General features: G+C 38.2%; 1 protein-coding gene across 9 annotated transcripts in view; it reads right to left on the bottom strand.

Moving 5' to 3' along the window:
* Slc4a7 (solute carrier family 4 member 7) overlaps positions 1 to 23,286 on the bottom strand; it is a 61,539-nt gene that overhangs the window by 23,899 nt on the left and 14,354 nt on the right. For 5 of the 9 annotated variants that reach the window (XM_005348546.2, XM_013346855.2, XM_013346854.2 and 2 more), the window contains 9 exons: positions 21,098 to 21,213; positions 19,028 to 19,185; positions 16,886 to 16,973; positions 14,972 to 15,118; positions 12,453 to 12,559; positions 10,311 to 10,485; positions 7,275 to 7,408; positions 5,949 to 6,194; positions 49 to 154 (listed from right to left, as the gene is read on the bottom strand). In XM_005348546.2, the coding sequence (XP_005348603.1) occupies positions 49 to 154; positions 5,949 to 6,194; positions 7,275 to 7,408; positions 10,311 to 10,485; positions 12,453 to 12,559; positions 14,972 to 15,118; positions 16,886 to 16,973; positions 19,028 to 19,185; positions 21,098 to 21,213 (1,277 nt within the window). Of the gene's footprint in view, positions 1 to 48; positions 155 to 5,948; positions 6,195 to 7,274; positions 7,409 to 10,310; positions 10,486 to 12,452; positions 12,560 to 14,971; positions 15,119 to 16,885; positions 16,974 to 19,027; positions 19,186 to 19,838; positions 19,899 to 21,097; positions 21,214 to 23,286 lie in introns of all 9 variants that reach the window. The other 4 variants (XR_003377041.1, XM_013346856.2, XM_026779681.1 and 1 more) reach the window with 1 other exon arrangement.

Genomic DNA, 23,286 nt, shown 5'->3' with positions numbered 1-23,286 from the left:
TCAGGTTCCCACGGATCTAAAATATCTCTCAATCCCTAATGTACTTACAGATACAGTGAGGTTTCCCCAAACAATGCTCTCTGCCGTCACATTCTTCCTCTTCCACAGTTCTATAGTTTCATTGCTAGGGTCAGATGGCTCAGCACAAACACATCTGAGAAATCAGAGCAAGATAGGTTTTAAGAATCCAACATTTAATGTTTACATTTTTCTAAATCAATTGCACAAGTCTGTATCTTTTTTTTTTTTTTTTTTTTTTTTTGGCTTTCCAAGACAGGGTTTTTCTGTAGCTTTTGGAGTCTGTCCTGGAACTAACTCTTGTAGACCAGGAAGACTGTAACTTTTAATATCTCAGAATTTGTTCCACATAGCAAGTATGGAAAGTAAGAAGTAAAACAGGAAGCAGAAGCAGGGCACCCCAAGTCTGAAGCCATGGTGGTGCTTTACAGGGTGTTCCAGGCAAACAGGAACTATGAAGCAAGACCCTGTCTTTAAAAAAAAAAAAATAGATACAATGTGGGGGAGCAGCTGCAGGAGCAGTGTGGATGGGAGGAAAAAAAGGTGAACAGAGCACAAGGGGAGAAGGTGAAAATGCTTCAGAAACAACCAGCCATTTTTTAAAAAGAAAAAAAAGAAAGAAAAGAAACAACCAGCCAAAGGAAGGAACTTTTGGATGACATTAGTAGAACTAACATAACTGACAGTGACACATTTACTTAATAACACTAGTTGGATATGATTGGGAAGGAGAAAAAGACACCATCATGTTTACAGCAAGACTGTTCACCTCTCCATCCTATCCCCTTGGCCTCCAAAGCACCACTGCCCTACTTATGCTCACTTTTCATGATCTTAACCTTCTTAGCCTGTGGTAGCACAGACTACACTCCCAGCACCCTGGAGGTAGGGCAGAAGGAAAAGGAGTTCAAGGTCATCTTTGGCTAGTCCACAACCTGAACCTTTTCTACCTTGTGGTGTGAGGAATGAACCCAGAGCCTTGGCATTATAGGCTCTCACTACCTACATCCTTAGGTGTAACACTCTTCAACAAATAAAACCACCAGCATAATATGAGATGCCTAAGATCAAAGAGTTCAGTCCATATCTAAAACCACCTAAACTACCAACTTGTAAATGTCAAAACACCCTGCATTATAAGCAAAGACGATATAAAGAGGATGTTACACATGGGACTGGGCATCGACGTGTCTAGCACTTCCAAGTAGCTCAGGGTCCATTATTTCAGACCCCTCCCTACTTTGCTCATCAAGCTAAGACTGCAAAGAAGGTAACAGGAAGATAAAAATGGATTGACAGAAGAGAAGGATCTGTGGCGTAGGGCCAAAAAAGATGGCCTATTTGCCTTTGCTATTGATTATTTGGGGTGTGTTTGCCTCTTGTAGCCCAGCCTGCAGTCAAGGCTGACCTTGAGCTCCTGATCTTCTCGACTTTACCAAAGCACTAGGTTTCCAACATGAACCACCACACCCGGATTGCCTTCTCTCATGTTTTTATTTCTGTTTATGTTTTGAATGCTTTTACATTTATTTATTATGGGGAAACGGCATGCCACCACACTTCTGTAGCAGTCACAGGACAATTTTAGGATCTGGTTCTTTCCTTCCACCATATGGGTCCTAGAGATTGAATTCAGGTGTCAGTTTTGGCAGCAAGCAAAGGCCACCCATTCAACCATCTTTGCAGCACAGCTTTTGTACCCTAATGGTCACATTTCTCCTTGTAGTGGCACAGAAGCACATGCAACTTCTGGACAGCAAAGAGGGCATTTCAGACATACTGGACTTTTATTTTGCATCTGTAACTTTTCTTTAAATGTTTACTTTATGTACTTTAGTGTTTAGCATACACGAATGTCTTCATGAGGGTATCAGATGCCTTGGAACTGAAGTTGCATACAGTTGTAAGCTACCATGTGGGTGATGGAAATTAAACCCAAGTCCTCTCGGAGAACAGCCAATGCTCTTAACCTGTGAGCCATCTTCCCAGCCCCAATGTCTGAAACTTTTTATAATCACTACACATGACTTTTCAAATATTCTTTTATTTAAAGCTTAAAATTTTCATTTCTCACTGAGTTGGAGGGAATTCATGTCTGGCACTATAAACAACTTTCAGCTAATGAGGTCGTGGACCCTAGAGGTGAATCTGTCACTTTGCTAAACCAGTACAATTGCAAGCTTCATTCTAAAGATCCATTCTTGTGTGCAGTTAATTTCCCCCCTCATCAAAGAAGCTTGCTTTTGCAGCAGAGACTCACAAAAAGCCACAATGGGTGAGAATGCAAAGAACAACTACCTGTGAGGCACTCATTCCCACATCTACAGCACAACCCGCACACCTAAGGCTCAGAGAACACTGCAAAGGAGGGAGTAGAAAGACTATAAGTCAGAGGACCAAGACACCCTAGCAAAGCTGTACTCATGAAATCTTAAAAATGTAGCTACTTAAACAAAACCAACACAATGACATTGGTAGACATCCCACTAGGGATGAGGGCAGTCTCATAAGGTCCCACCTCTAGATGAAGAGCCACAGACAATCAATGGCTGCTAAGAGAGAGAAAATCAGTCTTCTCCAGGGACAAGTACCGTGATAGGTCAAAGTGGTCAGCCCCCAAAACAAACATATTCAAGCAATATAAAATGGGGTCAGCAGGTTGTATTTATATATTCGTAAGTGTCTGTCTGTGTTATAGGATATTTGTACACTATGTGGAGATACATTGCTGTAGTTGGTTTAATAAAGATCTGAATGGCTAAGAGTTAAGCAAGAGGTAAAGTTGGGACTTCCAAGCAAAGAGGGAGAAAGAGATGAATATCAGAATGTTGTGGGAGAAGCATGAAGATATGAAGAGAAAACAGGCAAGATGAAAGAATGTAGATTAACATAAATGGGTTAAGTTATAAAAGTTAGTAAGGAACAAATCTAAGCTATTCATAATTAACAACAAGTCTCAGTGTCATTATTTGTGAGCTGGTGGTCCAAAGAAAAATCCAACTGCATGTCAGTGTGTGTGTGTGTGTGTGTGTGTGTGTGTGTGTGTGTGTGTAAAACAATAATAATTTTAAAAGATATGATTTTGAGAGGGCAAGGGACAAGGAAAGAGTTGCAAGGGGAAAAGGTATGGAAGAAATGATGTTAATACAGTACTCAGGTAATTCTCAAAAATTAACAAAAAAATTAATTAAAATGGCAGAGTTCAAGGCCAATCAGGTCTACATAGCTAGTTCAAGATCAGCCAGGTATATATAGTGAGATCTTGTCTTTAAAAAAAAAAAATGTAAAAGGCTAGAGATGCTCAGTGATAGAGCTTGCCTACTATGGTAGTTTGAACATAATTAGCCCCCATAAGCTCATAAGGAGTGATACTATTTAGAGGTACGGCTTTGTTGGAGAAGGTATGGCCTTGTTGGAAGAAGTGTGTCACTGTGGGAGTGGGCTTCATGGTCTCATATATGCTCAAGCTATGCCCAGTAACACGTTTCAGTTCACGTTACTTGCAGATCAAGATGTAGAACTCTCGGTTCCTTCTCCAGTACCACGTCTGTCTGCATGCCATCATGCTTCTTACCATGATAACAGACTAAATCTCTCAAACTACAAGCCACCTCAATTAAATGTTTTCCTTTTTAAGAGTTGTCATGGTCATGGTGTCTCTTCGCAGCAATAAAAACCCTAACTAAGGCAGAAATCGGTACCAGCGACTGGGGTACTGCTATGATAGACCTGATCACATTTTTGTTTGGAGGAATTTGGACTTTGGAACTTTAAGTTAGGAAAGCAGTGGAATGCTTTAAGTGCTGCTTAATGATCATATTAGTAGGAGCACGGGATCAGTGATGCTCAAGGTCATTTGAACTGTGGGGCCTGACTAAAGAGGTTTCAGGAGAAGAATTTTAGTATGTTGCCTAGAAATCATTCTTGTGATATTTTGGTAAAGAGTGTGGCTGCTTTTTGCCATTTTCTGAAAAGTCTGCTTGAGGCTAAAATGAAGTTTTTGATTAATTCCACTGGCAGAAGAAATTTCAAAATAGCCTAGTATGTGGTTACTATTCTTCATGCTTATAATGATTTATAATGAAAAGGAGCAAGTTGAGCAAGGAAAAATACAAAAATTACTATATGAGGAGAAAAAAGGCAACAGGAAGTGGAATGGAGCAAAATCCTGTGTTCAAGGAGATAGACAGATCAAGAAATGGAATAAAGGGAGTGGTGACCTCAGGGCAGGATCCCACCCAGTTTAGCCTCCAATTTGTGAATAGGGATTAAAGATAACCTCAGAGCTGGCAGTAGTGGTACTTGCCTTTAACCCCAGTAGTTCAGAGGCAGAGACAGGACTGGTTGACAGATGAGATTTAGGACAGCCAAGATCAGGCAGTGAAGGAAACCATCAAAACCAGAAGATATAAGTGAATGAGAAGGCCATGTTTCAGGCCAGCAAACAGCAAAACTTGACAGCTTCAGCCGTGTCGTTCTGGCTTTAGAGTCAAGGATAGAAAAAAAAAAAAAGGGTTGTAGAATCTTCCTCTGTGACTAAAGAAAGCAGTTGAAGCCAGGTATGTGTCAGGGGTGTCCCTGAAAAGAGGTCTACAGAGGCCAGTGTGTGAAGCTATGAAGGAGAAGCCTGGATTACCTTGGAGAATCCAGGATGCTAGAGATGCTGAGGAGGAGAGCTGCTAACAGGGAGTGGAACCAGCCCAAGAGAAAGAACTGTGTTGTAGTCAACAAAGAAGAAAGGAGTTGAAGATCTCAAGAGTGTTTTGACATTAGACATGGAAATACAGAGCTTGGACTTTTGCAAAGCTGGTTTTCAGTCTTGCTTTGGTCCAGCATTTCTTTACTAAGCTTCCTTCCCTACATTTTGGACTGGTAATATATGCTCTGTGCCATTATATATTGCTAGTATGTGATCTATTTTTTTAATAAGGAGTTACAATTAAGAGATTATATGACTCTCAGAAGAGATTTTGAACTTTAGACTTTTACATGAGTACTGTGATAGACTATAAGGGGTTTTGAAGTTGGACTAAATACATTTTACATTATGATACTGTTACAAGCTTATGGAAAACCAGGGAATTTGGAATGTGGTAACGTGAATGTAACTGGCTCCATAAGTTCAAAGGGAGTGGCACTATTAGGTGTGCTTTTGTTAGAATATGTATAGCCTTATTGTAGAAGTTGTCACTGTGGGGGTGGGCCTTATAAGGTCTATGCTCAAGCTAAACCCAGTGACAAAGTTCACTTCCTGACATGATATTGGAGAAGGAGCTGAGAGTTCTACATCTTGAGCCACAGGCAACAGGAAGTGAACTTTCTCCTTTACAAAAGTTGCCATGATCATGGTGTCTCTTCACAGCAATAGAAACCCTAAGGCACCTACCATGCACAAAGCCCTGAGTGCCATCTCAAGAGCAACGATAAGATACTGATGAAGTACCTTTCTTGACGACAGTATACTATATGTAAAAATGACAGGTACAGCTGTTGAAATTCTATACTTTAAAAATGCAATTATATAAAATGCGAGGAATACATAAAATCATTATACCAGTAAACAAAAGTGAATAAACTTTATTAACTATAATTCTACCCATGAATGTTTGAATAAAATTTCATCTGAATCAAATGACAATTATACTATGGCCTAGATGGTAAATACATCTATATTATACAGTGAATACTACATTGCAAAAATTCCATTTTCTTTCTTTTTGCTATGTAGCACAGGTGGACCTTTAACTTGTTGTACTTCCTCCTGCCTTAGCCTCCCGAGTAACAGAATTAAAAATGTGTCCCACCATGCTGAACTCTCAGAAAAACAAACAAGCAAACAAAAAAAAAGTTAGAAAAAATGCTCTGATATTTTAGAAAAAAGGTATTTTAATATAAGGAAGAAACTTAACTTTAACATAAGAAGCACTTACGTGTAACTGGTCAGTTCATCCAAATTGTTGTGCATATTAAATGCATATATTTCTCCTAAATGAAAGAGTTTCTCCAAAGCTTCGTAAATGAATATGATACAAATGAGAGCGGCAAAAGCTTCTTCTGTGAACCGAGTAATGTAACACACAAGGCTGCTTGCATCTGTTGCAACCAATACAATGCACAAGAAAGAAGTCCACAGACCAATACTGGTTCTTAATGATAGGTAGGAAAGGTGATAATCTCTGTTGAGAAGTATAAATGGGAACATGATCACCATGTATATACAGAATAGCATTTGCACCTAAGCTTTTTTGTAACAAGCAGTAAGAACACAAGCAACACAGGATTCCTTTAAAAATAACAATTACCAAATAGCCAAAATAATGATTAGATGAAGCTCTGTGTTTTTCTGCTTCAACTGGAGACTTGGTTATTATATTAAAGATTTACAGTGAAAATATTCTAGGCAATAAAGGCATAAAGCCACTAGCCCTTACATTAGCAAACAGTTATATCAAACAAATGACAGGTTAAAAGCAACTGCGCCTGGCTTTCTGAAGACGAAGAATCCATGTGTAAGGTGAAAGCACTCAGCACCCCAACATCTTGCCACTCCTATTCCTTCTTCACCCACCACCATCCCTAAAAAAAAGTAGTTTCTTACTTTTAATTTCAAATAAGAGATGCTCTAAGTCATTTCAGCCCTGCTCGTAAGTGGAGCACGCCATATCAAAATTAGAACCAGCTTAGGCAATAAGCAGAGAATCAGGGCAATAGGATTACAACAAATATTCAGATACCTCCACTGTTTCAGGTTAAAATACTTGACTGCCCATATGCCATCCAGGGAATGATATTGTTAATGCTGAATTCAAAGTCTATTAGCTATAGTATGCCCACACTGTGAACAGCCTAGCTATAAGATACTAACCGTGCACTCTGATAGCTCTGAGCCCTTTCCTCTTTACACAAGACCGCCTGGCAAAGCCAGCCTTGGGCTTTCAAGATCTATTTCACTGTATCCTATGTAAGAGCTACATTTCCCCGAACAAACAGTTCAAACACCTTACTGGTTTAATTTTGCAAGCACTAAGAATTTTTATTGCTCTCCAAATGTGCTTATCAATACTCAAATCCACTAAATGAACATTGATAGACAATCTTACTTTCCCTTACTTCTACATTACTGAGGAGAAGTGGTACTAGGAGCCTTGGTAGGACAACCACATAAAAGTACACAAAGATATTACAGTTCATAAACAGTATACTACAACACATAATTGACAGGTATACAAATAGAGGGGATGAGAATTACTACTTACCTACAGAATTTAAATAAAATTTTTTCAAACACTAGGACTGGACCTGTGCTCCCCAGAATTGTTAGAGGCTGCCCAGCAAACAATGAATATGCAATCCCAGTTAATGATGCTCCAAAAAGAGACTCTATTGCACTCTGTTTAAGGGAAAATGAATAGAAGTAACACATCAAAAAATGATCTCTAATCATCTGGAGAACACAGATGCTAGCCAAGCAGTTACACGTGTATCAAGTACATCAAGAAAACTGCTTTGTCTTTGCATATTTAGTTGAACTTTTGGCAATCATCCTTAGCCCAATACTCAATATTGTAAGACACAAAAGGCGCAAAGGGAAACACAGGGCTTCAAGTTCATCTGTGGTGTTTTATTTCTAAGCCCATACAAGCAGAAAAGCATGAGTTATTTTTACTACTCTTCTATGACTAAAATAAATATTTTTTAACTCTAAAAATAAAAAGCACATTAAATACTCAAGATGGTGATTAAAAATAATCTCCAAATAGGTAAACATGTGACCCTCAATTTTCTAAAAACAAAAAAAACTTTGAATACATTTCTTAGAAATGAATCTAAAGTGATAGTCTTAATTGATTTACTTTAAAATGATAGAGGTAACACAAACAAGGTGGGGAGTACTCTGTAAGTTCGCAGAGACAATAAATGAGTAAGTATTTTATCATTAAAGCTCAGCAAAATGAGAACAATGGAAATGAAAGTCTTGGAGGAGTTCTCAGTGAGTAAGACAGAGTAAAGTTTTGTTTCACTATGGCATTATAGGCTGGCTAATGAGGTTAAATGGTGAAGCAATGACAATGTGCTATGCCACTAGACAAAGGGTAGGATCAGAGAGAAAGGAAAAGAATTTACCATTGTTAAGCATCAAGGCCAACTGGGGTGTGCTATCCAGAAAGGAGAAAGCCCAGGATTGGTAAAGGCAAGACAAGAAGTTATAAGAAACAAAGCTCCTGAAACAAGAGACAGCACAAGAGCAGGGAGGATGGGGTTGCCCTGGAAGCCTGGCCAGTGACTGGAATGCAGCCTTGGGGCAACTTGGGAGTCTAAGGGTTTTTATTTTTAAACAGGGTGATGACGATTAGGAGACCCCACAAGTGTTTATAAAGGTACCTTCAAACCATGTCTATTACTTGGGAATATCACACAAAAGCAGCATTTCTCATCAACTCCAACAGCATCTTCCAAAACAGAATCATAAAGTAACAAAATATAATTGAACTAATGGTAATATGAAAAAACAAGCCTCCATATTAATAACATATTAATCACAAAAATAAATGTTTTCTCTCTGAAAAATAGGGCTTCACTACAAAACACTGATATGCAATCACCAGCTCCATAATTATACTAAAATATGTACATTTTAAATCTGAATTTAAGGTGAGCTTGAGTTAGAGGTGAAAATGTCTTAAGTGAAATTTGGGGGAGGGGACACAAAAACTCAAAAGAAGGATATGTAAAAACTCAAATGGAGCAGGTGAGCACAAAGCAGAGGCCTTTCCCCCACGTGGTGGGTGAGTCAAAAATGCGGCCACTGTCACCACAAACTCCTCATTTACCACTCCCACCCCACCTTCCCCTAATATGGAGCTGCTTCAGTGCTCCTCTCCACTCTGCGCTCTGGCGGTCTGGTCTGCTGGCCACTCTCCTCCTTCCATTCTATAACCATCGAAGCCACACACCCTCCCTCCCTACAATTCACCTCAAGCTCAACAGTCTCCAATCTCTTTCTTCTCGCTGCTCTATGCTTCCGAATGTGAGCTCCTAAAATGTACACTTCTATAAAGCAATGGAAACTAACACCTCATCTCCCCATTGTTTCCTCTATTTCTGCCTCTTCATTCCCTAGTTCTCCTCTCTCAGTTAAACACTGCAGGGAACATGAGCTCCCATTTACTGTCGACCTTTCTGCTTAGGCTCCCTCTGCTACCTTTGTCTCTCTTCCTACGCCAGGGTCAAACACACTATCTCGGGTACATGGTGTCCACGGGCAGAAGGAGAAGACAGGCAGTGACAGTCCATGAGCCAAGCAGCAATATTTCTAAGAGGTAATAACTAAACCACATTGTCACAGTGTCCAGCAGAGCTATAAGTATAATTTTTGACAGCATAGCAACTAAAAACATATTATGAACAATGATTAAAGGAAAAAGAAATCTAAGTAGTAAAAACCAAATTCAGGATTAGAAATTTTCAGTTATTTAGAAAAAGATGTCTTTACAATTGAATTGTCACCACTTATATTTTAGCTATTGCTTTAACCTTTTATCTATATACAAAATTTCTTTTAAAAGTATTATTAAAACAAACTTTAGAAATCAAGAATTATAAATGTCACTCAAATGCCATTAAAATATATGTATACTCCCCATAAAATGCCATTCAAAATTTTATGACGCACCAGTTCCTCCACAGTTATTAGCAAGTACAGCAAACAGGACTCTAAATTCACATGGGAAAAGGGAGGCAGCACCCAATTGCAAATAAAAGTTTTGTCAACTTTCAGATAGATTAAATAGCAAAATGAAAACAAACGTAACTTCAAAATTCCATCCATTCTATAGCTACATTTGTTATTTCAAATGGTCTCAGTTCAGTGACCAGCTGGGGCTGAGGAGTTAAATACAGTCATAACCCTAACCCTATGGTAACTAACAGGACAGGGAACCCAATGGATAAATTTCCCACCATGACCCACCCAGAGCAGTTCATCTCCCCCACAACCCACCCATCCCCCAGAAGACGATGGAAGTTTTACTCAATGTATAACCATATCATCAAGCAAGGTAAAATAAACTGTTTGTTTGGTTTTTGTTTTTACCTCAACTGTGCATCTTCTCCTGTTCAAATGGCTTCCCCATGTTTTCCACAGCAATTACCTTTGGGGGAAGTCTGCTTTGGGACAGGTTAATGCTGTGGGTCGACTCTTCAAATACAAGCACGAATCGTGAGACAAATGCATACAGACACTTGCCTCTGAGGAGCTGGGAGCCTGGCCACTACCAATCTTTTGTACTCACTATTCTGCCTTCTGTAGCTTCTCCAAGCAGCCCTCCAAAAGTGATTACAGGAGACATACAGGCACAGTATAGGAAAAGAATCGAGGCCAGGCACTGCAGACTTAATGCATCCTTGAAGTCACTCAAGAAAAAAGGTGCTTTCCTTTTGATGTCAAGTATCAAACCACCAAAAAGCCTAAATAGGTGAGATGAAACTCGTCAAGCTGTAGACTAGAGGATTCTAACTAGTTCACACTAAATCTATGGGCTACACAAAACTGTAGGTGCTTACTATTTTGCCAATAAAAATTTAAATCACGGTATAACTTATAGAAGATATGCTCATTGACTCTAATGAAATGATGTCAGAGGAAAGAAGATCTCATTAAGTTAATGGAAACATAACATTAAACTATATATGCTGAAAAGGCTGCAGGCAAATGACTATAGGAGCAACTTGGAATGCAAATATACAAGTAAACATATAATAAACAAAACCTAACCAGCCATGCATGTAAATGTGCCACTGCAACTCTGTTCTTTATCTGCAGTACAGAGCAGAAAGGCAATGGGCAGCTATAGCTTACACAGTAAGTACTGTATAAGTAGAGTGAATGTGGCTCGCTAACATTTAACTCAGAAGTCAACTAAGAACTATGTCTAATGATTTTTAACTACTGAATTATTTATGTGAGTATTTTTGTCCAAGAAAAAAAACCTTTAAAGCTATTTCAGTACATTATTACATATGTAATGAGTATATTAATAAAACTATAAGGTTTTATTAAGAATAAAAACCTATATTTGCATTAAAACATCAAAACCATACCATTTAAACTTAAAAAAATAGGTTTTTAGATATATTTAATTTGAAAATATCCCAATAAAACATAAACACCCTAAGAGATAGGGACTTTTGTTCAATGTCATGCTTCTTGTTAGTAGAACCCTGCCTGGTATACAAAAGGTACTAAATAAATACTGCTGAACTGAAAATTCAGAACAGTCTTATGACTCAGGAAACAGGGGATTTTATATATATACCAAATGCAAGAAAATAGATGAATACTAAATTTAAACTTTTGAGGGTTTGGATGCTTCAAGCTTTACCATTCTAATTTTTTTAAGTTAGATACTAAACAAATCCGAAAGGCGAGTTGACAAGTGGAAGTGATTCTGTCACAAAAGGAATCAGCTTTCAACTAAAAAAAGTATCAATGACAATGTAGAAAATAAATCATCAAATGAACAACTGATTACTTGTGGCAAAGGAGGCTCTCAGGTGCCTGAGAGGAATGTGCCTCTAACTAGGTACTTCCATCTCTAAAGTACAAAGAAATGGTTACAGCCAATAGGAGACCAGCACTATTGGCGGAGAAATAGAATCTTATTCTGTTACATTCACAAAGATAAAATCTTATTCTGTTCCATTTCACTAGTCATTGATGTTGACTGTGTTGAATATATTAGCTGCTGTTCTTGTCAACAGTGTCTGTATAAGATACCCTAGTTATATAAACAAAGATTGAACTCTAGGTCCTTTAAAACCACAGTGACTACTAGTGCCCCATTTAACACCAATAGCCTTACTTCACAACAGTATGGAAATGCTGCCACAATCGACTACTACACAGTGTTTTAAAGGTATTTTATTACACTTTACCAGGTAACATTTCTATCCTTTACTCTAAAATTAACTTTCTAATTTCTCTAATAATGTTTCCAGATGCCAATAGTAGGGTTTAAACGTGCTTGTCCATCTATAATGTTCACGTAAGTTTTAAATCCATGCACAATGTATAAAAATCATTCACTGTAACTCCACTTCAATCTCATAATTCTTTAACTAGGAAAAGAATCTATATTTTCTTTCAGAACCTTTATAGATGTTACCAAAAAAACCCACATAATATAATAACAATAAATTTGAATATATGTCCCATTATTTTCATTTTAAAAATTGCTATGTGTTATTAAAATTGTTTTAAAATGCATAAATTCTCCTTAATGTTATATATCTTATAGAAAATGAGTTTTTACAAAACCACAGAAGAAATAATGTACGAGATTAGGTTCCAAATACTTGAGGAGTTAAAAGAGAAGACTGTTGGTGCCTTTCTATCAAACCAGTGCTTAATCCCCCAAAGAAACAACTGTACCCACCGTCCGGTCCTCTGCAGCTCAGGCCCGGCATGATGAGCAGCCTCCTTAGGAGGCTCAGCAGACATTGGAGCAGATCCATTGGGAAACACGGGAATCTTCCTCTTTTCCTGAATTCCACAGAAACATACTTTTAGAATTCAACTTTAAGAAAACTGACAAGGTATCTGAAATTGCTAGAGGAAATATTACATCTCATGAGGATTTTACACAAGCACACATGGGAAAAAAATGTTTTCTAGTATAACCTTTTAAAACAATAACATGCCGGGCGATGGGGGCGCACGCCTTTACTCCCAGCTCTCGGGAGGCAGAGGCAGGCTGATCTCTGTGAGTTCGAGACCAGCCTGGTCTACAGAGCTAGTTCCAGGACAGGCTCCAAAGCCACAGAGAAACCCTATCTCAAAAAAAAAAAAAAAAAAAAAAAAAAAAAAAAACAAAAAAAAAAACATTTAATAGCACTTTAAAAAGATGCAATTTAAAGAATTTACCATCTGCTTCTGTTCACATTATAAATTTATAATTAGCTCTCTGCACCTTCTAATATCAGTGTATTATAAGATAAATAAATATACCATTTCAAATTGCTGTTCTGCAGTAACTATTTTTTTAGTTAGTTTCTGCTGCTGTGACTAAAAGCAAATTGGAGAGGAAAGGGTTCAGCTCATATGTCCTGATCTTAGTCTTTCATGAAGGGACGTCAGGACAAGGAACCTAGGGCCAAGAACTGGAGCAGAGACTAGGGAGGAACACTGCTTACTGGCCTGCTTCTCATGGCTTGTTCAGCTTGCTTTCTTATAGCATCCAAGACCACCAGCTAAGCGGTGGCACTGCCCACAGTGAGCTAGGCTTTTACAGACTTCAGTCTTGCCTAAGGAAATTCTTAGTCAAGTAAGATTCCCTCCTTCCTAAACAACTCAAGCTTATGGGAAGCTGACACTAGCAAACCCAGCTATAAACATAAACATTCTCGAAAAGAAGCACGTTTTCATCAAAATATTTATAATACTACTTGTGGTTAACCACCAAATACAAATTTTTCATTAATTTTTAAAGATACTACTTTTTCCATATACCTGCACTGCCAGTTCTCAGGAGGCTAAGGCAAAAAGTCTGAGTTCAAGAACAATCTAGGCTATGAAAAAGATCTTGAACAAGGAAAGAGGGAAGAAGGGAGGGAAAAGAAGGCAAAAACCAACATTTTCCCTTTCCTAAAATATTTCCTTAGATAAGTAACACAAGAATTCCTTCAGTTTCCCCTTATATTTTATTTTAAAATCAATGAAACCACTTCTAAGATAAAGGATCTTCTCCCAGACACGAACACAAAAGGAGTATTTCCTCAACAGAGAACTAGCTAAAGGAATACCTATGTGCAGATAAACATATATAATGCAAAGAGGGAGGAAATAGAATAAGCAGGGAGCAAGACAGATATATGTGTCTGTAAGAGCTCCTGTGAAGTTTTAAAACTCCCATTGGCCTAGATACATAACACTTTATTAATACAGAGTAGCTAGATTTGGATAAAAAAGGAAGATCACCACTTGAAAAGGTCAAAGCTAAAACCAATGTGTTTCCCCTTACATCAAAGGAGAAACAAAAAACAACATAGAAACCCAAGAAAGTAAGAACAAAAGAACGTATGACATAGCTAAGTTGTAGCTAAAACATGAAAAGAAAATATGAAGTATCAATCAGTGGCTCATGCTTACAATTCTAGTAAGACACTAAGGCAGGAGGAGCACTAGAAGTTTAAGAAAATCTTGTCTACAAAACAAAAATCAAACGAAACAATTTTTTTTTAAACAAAAAATTTAAAAGATGAGGGTTAGAAAGATGGCTCAGTAGTTAAGAGCACTGACTGCTCTTCAGAGAATCTGTGTTCAATTCCCAGCATTAACATGGTGGCTCACAATTATGCATAACTCCAGTTTTGGGATACTTGATCCTGGGCACCAGTCACGCATGTGGTACACATTCATATGCAGGCAAAATACCCATACATATAAAATAAAATAAATGTAAAAAAAGGAAAACTTTTCCCAAACTAGCAAAAACAAATTATTCCATACTATTTAAAGTGCTGATAATAGCACATGAAGAATAAAGACAGATTTCTCACACACACACACACACACACACACACACACACACACACACACACATAAATGATCAACTTAAAATGATGCAAATAACAAAAGAGTAGGCAGGTTATTAACATTTACATGTCCAGGTACAGAATAATCAGGACCACAAAGCTGACAACAGACAAACACACAAGAGACATAGTAACACAAGTACATCCTCCCTGAATCTACCTTTGGTTCCTATAGCTCCTACTTCCAGTATCAGGGTTCAAATTTAGGGCCTTGGGCATGCTGACAAAGTGCACCCACTAAGCCATACCCACTATAAATAGTTATGACTTTTGAGTTATAAAACATCACATTTTTATTACAAGTTTTTAACTTAAAAAAGAAAAAAAGAAAACACCCCTAGAAGCATATCCAGGTTCTTACCTGAGAAGGAACACTTTTTGGTGGCTCTATGCGTATGGAAGGATCCCATTCTCCTGGAGGAAGGACAGTTACTTGATCTAAAAACTCGTCAATTCCAGATAAAAGGTCATTTCGATCCTTTGCTTTATAAGCTACATCATGAAAAATCTAAGGAGAGAAGATACCGAGCATAAGGATTTCGACAGTGGACAGAAAGAACTGACTGTATTAAAATGCACTTTAGATGCAGGAATAAATTCTGTGCTGGAGCAAGAGCCCATGATTAACAGCAGCACTGTGTGGAGGACACATTTTCAGTTCCCAGAATTGCAGGGTGGCTCATAACTACTTGTAATTCCAATTCTGGGGAATATGACACAACCTCATGGACTCCACGGGACCTGCACTCATATGTGCATGTACCTCTCTCCCCGTGCACATATGCATAGAATGTAAAATAAATAACAAAAATAAAGTCACTAAAAATGGTATAAATTCTCATCAGCTGCAGACATTCACCTCACCTAGCAAGAGTTAGTCCATCATTAGTACGGACTAACATAAATAGATCAATCAACAACAAATAACTGAAGAAAATTGGTACAAAGAAAATATTTCACAGATAAATAGTAATTTTACAAGATAAAAATCGATTCACTACAAAATAATTCCTTACAATAATGTCAGGTCTTTGTATTTCTGCCATTAAAGTGTTATTTATCCTGAAAATAATTATGATCAAGAGGGACAAAAGTTCAAAAAAAAATAAATATTAAACAAAGTGCAGAATGGAAAGCTGACAAGAGAAAAATAAGCAGCCAAGCAAAAATGTTGCTGAGAAGACTTGATAACCCAGCAACTGAAGGCAGAGGGAGGAGAACTGGTGTGAGTTTGAGCACAGTCCAGGCTATACAAAAGACTTCATCCAAGAAAAGCCAACCAACCAAAAAAACAAACAAACAAAACAGTAATAACTGAGGGAAATGGTAAAACAGTACTTAGGAAGACAGAATCATAGCTGTACTGTACAGGGGTACGAAGAGCAAAACTCATCCCAGAAACAGAAAGGAAGCTACTATGGCCAGAGCAGGGTGTAAGCATGGGATACGTGCAAGGTTCCCTGAAAATACCAGAACAAGGTTTGATCTGAACATAAAGCAAAGCAGATGTGGTGATTCATATCTTTATCCCAGCGCTCGAGAGACGAAGCTAAGATTCCCAAAGAGTGGGACCAACCTCAGCCACACAGCTAGTTTGAAGTATGCTTGGATTATAGAGAAAACACAACTCAAAAAAGGGGGGGGGACTTTAAATAATTAGGCTATGGATAAATTCTGGATTCAATGTTAGATTTACATATATGTTATTATTGTCAATACAGGTAAGAACTCCAAAGGAAAAAAAAATCACTTGAGTTGCCACAGTAAAGGTCAGTCTAGACCAGAAAAATGGCAGTGATTACAGAAATGTATGATGAGCTGACACGGACGAGGTCCAGGTTTACAGGGTTTCTGATGGTCCGTGCAGATATGGTGGCATGTCTGGCAAAATTTTCTAGAAATCTCTCTCAAAGAAGCAGAAGTCCTGATCACTAAAGAGTTTACAGCCAAACACAACAACAAAAATCAAGAGAGAGAAGTAAGGAGAAACGTCAAAAGACCCAAGGAAGTCCCAAAAAGGCAACACCCTAAAAGCTAGGACCAAATAAATTTCAAAACGTAAAATTGAAAGAATAGCAATAAAACAGATGAAAAACTACCTAGTATTGCTAAGAAATAAATCTTAAAACCCTCAACAAATACATGTGTTAGAAGAGTACATATGAAATAAAATAGCATAGACATCAAAGATCATTTTATAAGCTTTACTATGAGAGAAAGAAGGGCTATAATTGCATATTCACTGTCTAGCTCAAAGGGATTTGACTGTAATTACCTCATCAGTCATGAGAGTGGCTATGGATCTGCCAATTTCATGGTATTGTGGGGCCTTCCCTGCTGGGCCCAGTAACAGAAACAAAAACCTAAGGAAAGATTGAAATATGCAGATTTTAAAAGAAACAACACATATACACAAATCCAGGAAACTTCTACAAATAATTCCATTATAAACACAGAAGCAACACACAGACCTTCTTTGCAATCACCCACAAGAATCAAGGGGGGAAAATGGCAATTCTATTCAAAACAGATCTTAACTGAGTGTGGTGGGCAAGCCTGCTATTCCAACACTTGAAAGGCAGAGGCAAAGAGGCTCTGAGTTCAAAGTCATCCTCTCAGCTTAAGCAACAGGAGATCCTATTTCAAAAACCGAACAAAACAGGCAAAAATCAGATCATGGAACTATAAAATGCATTCACAATTAACTCTACCAACTTACCCCTTTCCCATCTTCCTTAGTGCAAAAACAGTTACTAAGGAAGTGTTTCTCATACACTTCATCTTTTATATCCTTCTGGATGAAACAACCAGGCTGACCTCGAACTCCTCACTCAGTCTTCAGAGTGCTGGGTGGCAGATTTGCAGCACCACACTGTTTCCATGCTGATTTCTTTTGGAGAAAGGGTAGTATAACCCAGGATGATCTAGAATTTGCTGTGTAGCCAGAGGTAACCTTGAACTTTGTATCCTCCAGCCTCCACTGCCCCTCCACTCAAGTGAGGGGATTGTAGGTGTGGCCCACCACACCTGGTTTATGGAGTGCTGGAAACTGAACCAGGGCTTTGTGCATGCCAAGCAATCTCTCTACCAATTGAGACACATCCCCTGTCCTACACTGATTTCTTGAAAGCAAGGCCTGTCAAATCAAATAGTACAGAATATACACACAAAAGATATGTAGTCTGGAACTGTTTTGGATCAATGCTTTAACACTATAAATATGGCATCTAGTTAAGTAACTTTTCCGTGAGGGAAAAGAATTTCCAACTTCAATATCAGACCTGTTTCTATTTAAGTGTTAAATAAAAAGTATAGTTGCACCCTGTTAACACTAGAGTAGATACTAATATTTTAACTATTTTTGTAGGTAATAATACAAAATAATGGGTTTCATCATTACTTCATCCTTATATAAAATATTAATATTCTGATCCAAATACTTATGGTCCTGTTTTATGAAAATTTACAAATGAGGCAATCGAATAATTTTCCCTCACTTATCAACACTGTATCATTAGTGGAAACAGAATAAATACATATAAAATAAGTACTTTCCATCAAATTCCTATTAATTCGTAATTACTGAGTCGGTCATGAGAACCTCTCCATGGTACTGTGGAAGCTCCCTGCTGCAAAATCCCCCTAGTACAGTGCATATGCCCGGATGTCAGCACTCAGGAAGCTGAGGCAGAAGGATAGTCAGGGATAAGAAGTCAACCTGGACCACACACGTGACTTCATTTAAAACAAGCAAACAAGCAAACAAAAAACCCATCAAACAAAAATACAGTAAAAAAAAGTTAATTTCAAAACAAGTCATAGTCACAATTAAGCTTCTGATACTAACGATCTGCAGATGTCCTTTTCATGGCTCATGTGCTGATTAACACAACTTGCTAATTATTCTTTATGATTTCAAGCCAGATTAATTTGTTATCCAATGTACATGGATGGAAAACCACAACAAAGAATTTGCATGAGTACACAAAGGATGAGTGCAGCCCAGAAAAGAATGAGAAGTGAACCTGAGCAAGCCATCTTCTGGGTACCCAGCACAAAAATGAATCTCAATGACCGGCTTTGTGAAACAAAAGTTCCTAAGATACCAAACATTTTATAAAGATACAAATGAAGAACTGTTTTCACACAGTATTACTATAGCAGGAGAAGGTGACTCATAGCTACGATCTCATCATTTGGGAGGGAAAAGGAGGAAGCAGAGGCCAGGCTGGCTGCGCAGTAAGGTCCAGGTCAGCTGCAGAATGGAGTCGGGTAAAAGTTGGAGGAGGGAGGATAATTTACACTCTTGTACTCAAAAGCACTGCCACAACTGAAAACCAGCAGTCAAACAGCTCTATTACAGAGCAAGGACGCTTCCAGTGGGTCCACAGGACAGCCACGAAGAAGAACTCATTACCTAGTGGGCACAGGGACCTCAGTCAGCCCCGACAGGAGAACTGCAGGAGCCAGTCGCACAAATGCAATAATCGGTCTCTCCAAGAAGTCCACTTCTCCCACCAAAACATTGGATGCTTCCGCTCCTGTGGGAATTTTCCTCATGAAATTCATGTCAACCTATTGATAAATGAATAATTTAGAAATATAATTACTTAGATATGAATAAAAGAATGACTTTAAAACTACTACTGGCAATCAGAACTTGTGATCTAAAAGATGCATAAACACCAAAACTCCCACAGATATAAAGAATGAAGTAGACAACTACAAAAAATGCAAGCAAAATTCATCATCTATTGTTTTAGCTATTATAGTCTTTATTACTTTAGAGCTGTATATTATCAAACATAAACTTGAGAATTTTTCAATGAATAGGCTATTCATTAAAAACTGGTGAGGACACACAGTGCACAAACTAACAATGGCTTATGAAATTATACACAGTGCTACAACAAATTCATTGCATGATTTTCATTAAGTCTTATTGTTTCATGTTTTTATAAATCCTCCTTTTAAAAAATAAAACACTACCATTTCTTAGTATTTTCCTTAAATGAAAAAAAAAATATTTTTTACAATGAGAACCGATAGCCTTGATTAGCTCAGACATGGAACGGTGTGTAAGGGAAACTCAGCCACCTGTGTATAATTACAAAAAGGTAACAAACATGACCCCAAAGTAGTGAAGCTCTCACTGATACATAGGTTCACACAAGCTACTAAACGACCACTAACAAGACTATCTATTAAAAGATGAAACCAGCACTTACAGCGGGCCTCTTGAGTCCCACTCCCAGTGTGCCACAACTACAGTGCCAGGAGGCAGACTCCTGCCCAACAAGAGACAGGGAGGGTACACAAGAACAGGCCAAGTAAAAAAGTGCGACTGACAGAAACAAAGATCAACCACACTGCCATGCCTAGACAAGAACCACAATGCAAATTATGGTAATTTACTTATTCAGCAACAACGAATAAATTCCAATTTAGCTAGGAACACTTTCTGATGATCTGAAACAGAGCACTAATGAAAACAAGATAGTTAGAAATGACAACTGCAAAAAACTTTTGTTTGTTTTGCTTTAAAAGACAAGTTGCTATTTAGTTCAGGGTAGTCTAGAGCTCACTATGTAACCCAGGATAGCCATAAACTTGAGGCTCTCTTGCCTTGATCTCTGGATAACTAGGATTATAGGCACATGCTACCATGCCCAGGTGAACACCTTTTCTGAATAGTCAAAATCCCTAATGGTAAGCCTATCTATAATGGGGGAGTATGAAACTCCACAAAACGACAATACAAATCATTTAAACCTCTTTTCAGTGGAGTGTGCATGATTTGCAGACACACTGTGAAACAGAAAGCAGCTTTAAAAGACGGAAATCTATTTGATATTTACAACAAAGCCTTAAAAAGAAGGTGCAAAAATATTACTGTTCCATGAATTAATGGTAAACTGACAGGCAGCAAATTAAGGGACTTCCCAACCACTAGGAAGTACTCTTGAAACTCAGCTGTCACTTGAACTTATCCTGAAAACCCAGGGTCTCTCTGTTCTGTTGCTTTCATCTTTACTTCCCTGAACTACTCATTAAACAAAATCAATTCACAGGTGCTTCTTGTTCTTGTTTAAACCATGCCTCGATCTACCCATGCCTCCCGGTGGCATTCTAGAAGGTCCTAGAACCATGAGTCAGTAATTCTGGGATGCAGTAGAGCCCAGGAAGAAAGCTGTCAGTGTTGCGATGTCACACCCAAGAAAATCGCTTCAGAGAGACCCAGGTGCCAGAGTATCTATGAGCAGGCCCAAAGAAAATCCATTTCTTCTGAACGGCTGCAACTGTAAGCATGTAGTTACAAACATGGAGCCTATCCCTGTTTCTGCCCATAACATCTCACAGGCACCCTATGCAAGTGTGTAAGCAGCAGGTTACTAAACAGTTACTGTAAGCAATGGCAACAAAGCAACACATTACTAGTTATTTTCTCAGTGGGAAAGCTAATGAAAATTTACAATTAATGAATTACCTTACTAAAGTCCACAGTACTATTTTCTCTGCTTCCTCCACTTCCGTTACCTTTCGTTTCACCACTTTTACTATTGTCCAAGTTTCCAGGAGCAGACTGTGGAGAAGCCAAAATCCCTGTATTTAAGAAAATACACAACCGAATTAGTAAGGAGAAAATCCACCATGTAGCCTGATGCTGCTCATATCCTTAAAGCGATGGCTCATTACCGAAGCAAATGTGAGAGGTTATGAAGTGCAGATGTTAGCTCCGTACCAGCAGCATGAATTAGAACACATGAACAGGATGAAGCTGTGCACTTAATATTTAGAGCATTACAGAATCCACACAGTGGCCTTCACAGAAGCAAGCCAGTGTGGAACCAGCCCTACTGCCACAATACTTCTGGGTAATGCACTTTGAGTGTCTCTACCTCGTGTGACCCGTACAGAACTCAGTGAGCCCTAACTTCCCCTAGGACACTCATGTCAATGCCAATATGAATTCTTTCCAATTGTAATTCACAAAATTTAAGAGGTGTGCTTTGTTTAATCTTTCTTAATCATGTTTCCCTAAGAAATTTTATTTTCCTTCAGCAGTATTTATGTCTAATTTCTACTGTCATTCTTCCTAAGAAACCTAAAACCACAAACAAGCTATCCCAGTAAAAAGATTAAAATCAAAGAGATTTGGGATAAATAATACTCATCACTTGTGGCCCTGTGATTGAATGATTTACTCAACCCCTCTGGTTCCGACGAGCCTATAACTTAGCGTGTGAATAGCCTGGTTGTTGTCCAGTTACAAATGATGCATGTTCATGTTAGTGTACTCATTCAGCAGCAACGCTCACAGGAAGGCAGTTCCAAGCAGCACAACATACAGATTAATCTATCTTTACCTCTAAGAGTTCTAGAAAAAGCTCAAATCTCAAAAACTTAAAATCCAAGTTTCAACACACAGATATCTACCACTGAATACATCTTTTTTTCCTTAGAAAATAAAAAAAAAAGGCTTCTAGTCCAAGAATATAAACCAATTAATGCTCACAACACTGAACATTTTAGGGGAAAAAACTGCAATATAATACAGAAGTGCAGTTAATATTTGTCAGTACCATTCATTGGTTAAAATTAGTAATCGTTTCTACAATTTCAAGCATATCAGATATACTTGATACAACCAAGCATGTTTATTCTTCTAGAATACAGCAGTTATAACTAGTGAACATAAAATTACGGCATTTGGGTTTAAAAGCTGTTTCAACTCTGAGTGAAAGTCCTCGATGATATCCATTTCCCAGATCAACAAACTGGGGTATCGATATAAGTGAAAAACCTTCATATAAAAAGCACTGCACTTAATGTAGTCATGTAATTCTCAAATTAAACATTTCTGAAATAAAAATTATTTCCTAAAATAAATACTTTTTTAAATGTTGACTTAGTATGGAAAAGTTATTAAGATTCCTCATAGTTAACCTTTGTCCCTAGCTTTCAGACAGTGTCTCTCTCTTCTTTCCAAGGAGGTGGGAAAATTATCCTCATCAGTGGCTTCTACACACTCACACACAAGCTCAACTGGTGCCAACTGTGACTGAGTACTAGGCACTACTATTATTTTACACATCATCAAAATAAGAACATAATGCAGTTTCTAGAACAACTCAGCCACTAGATCTGAGACCTAAGAACAAGGCTTGTGGGGATGGGGGTAGCAAGGTCAGTAGGAACAGAAAGAAGAAATAAATTCAATGGGGACAAAGGAGGAAATTAGTTGAAACTGCTTGGCTGTGCTTGCCATCTTCAACATGTTCCTTTTTCAATTGGCTGGGGCACATTAAGAACATTACCCTGCCAAGTGTGGTAGCACACTCCTGTGTGCACTTGGAAGGTAGAGACAGAAGGATCAGAAGCTCAAAACTAGATGAAAACTGGTTCTTAGAAAGAAACTAAAGCAGTCTAGTTTACCATGATTCTCTCTGAGTAATCTTTGCAAGCCTCAGCCAAGGTAAAGTTGTCTCTTTGATTAGTCAAGTCTCCAGCTCCTGATACTAATTCTGCTGAGAATCAATTCAGTCGGCAAAAAATGAAGCTTCCTCCCACTGCGCTACATAGCTAAAGCCAAGTTCCAGTAGCCCTCCTCTCTATGGAGGAGCTCTCTGGCATCCTCTCTATGGAGGAGCTCTCTATGGAAGAGCTCTCTACGGC

Source organism: Microtus ochrogaster, chromosome 6 (assembly GCF_000317375.1).
Source record: "Microtus ochrogaster isolate Prairie Vole_2 chromosome 6, MicOch1.0, whole genome shotgun sequence".
Taxonomy (NCBI): domain Eukaryota; kingdom Metazoa; phylum Chordata; class Mammalia; order Rodentia; family Cricetidae; genus Microtus; species Microtus ochrogaster.
Note: the sequence above shows the minus strand (reverse complement) of the source record. Positions and strands in the feature narration are given on the sequence as shown.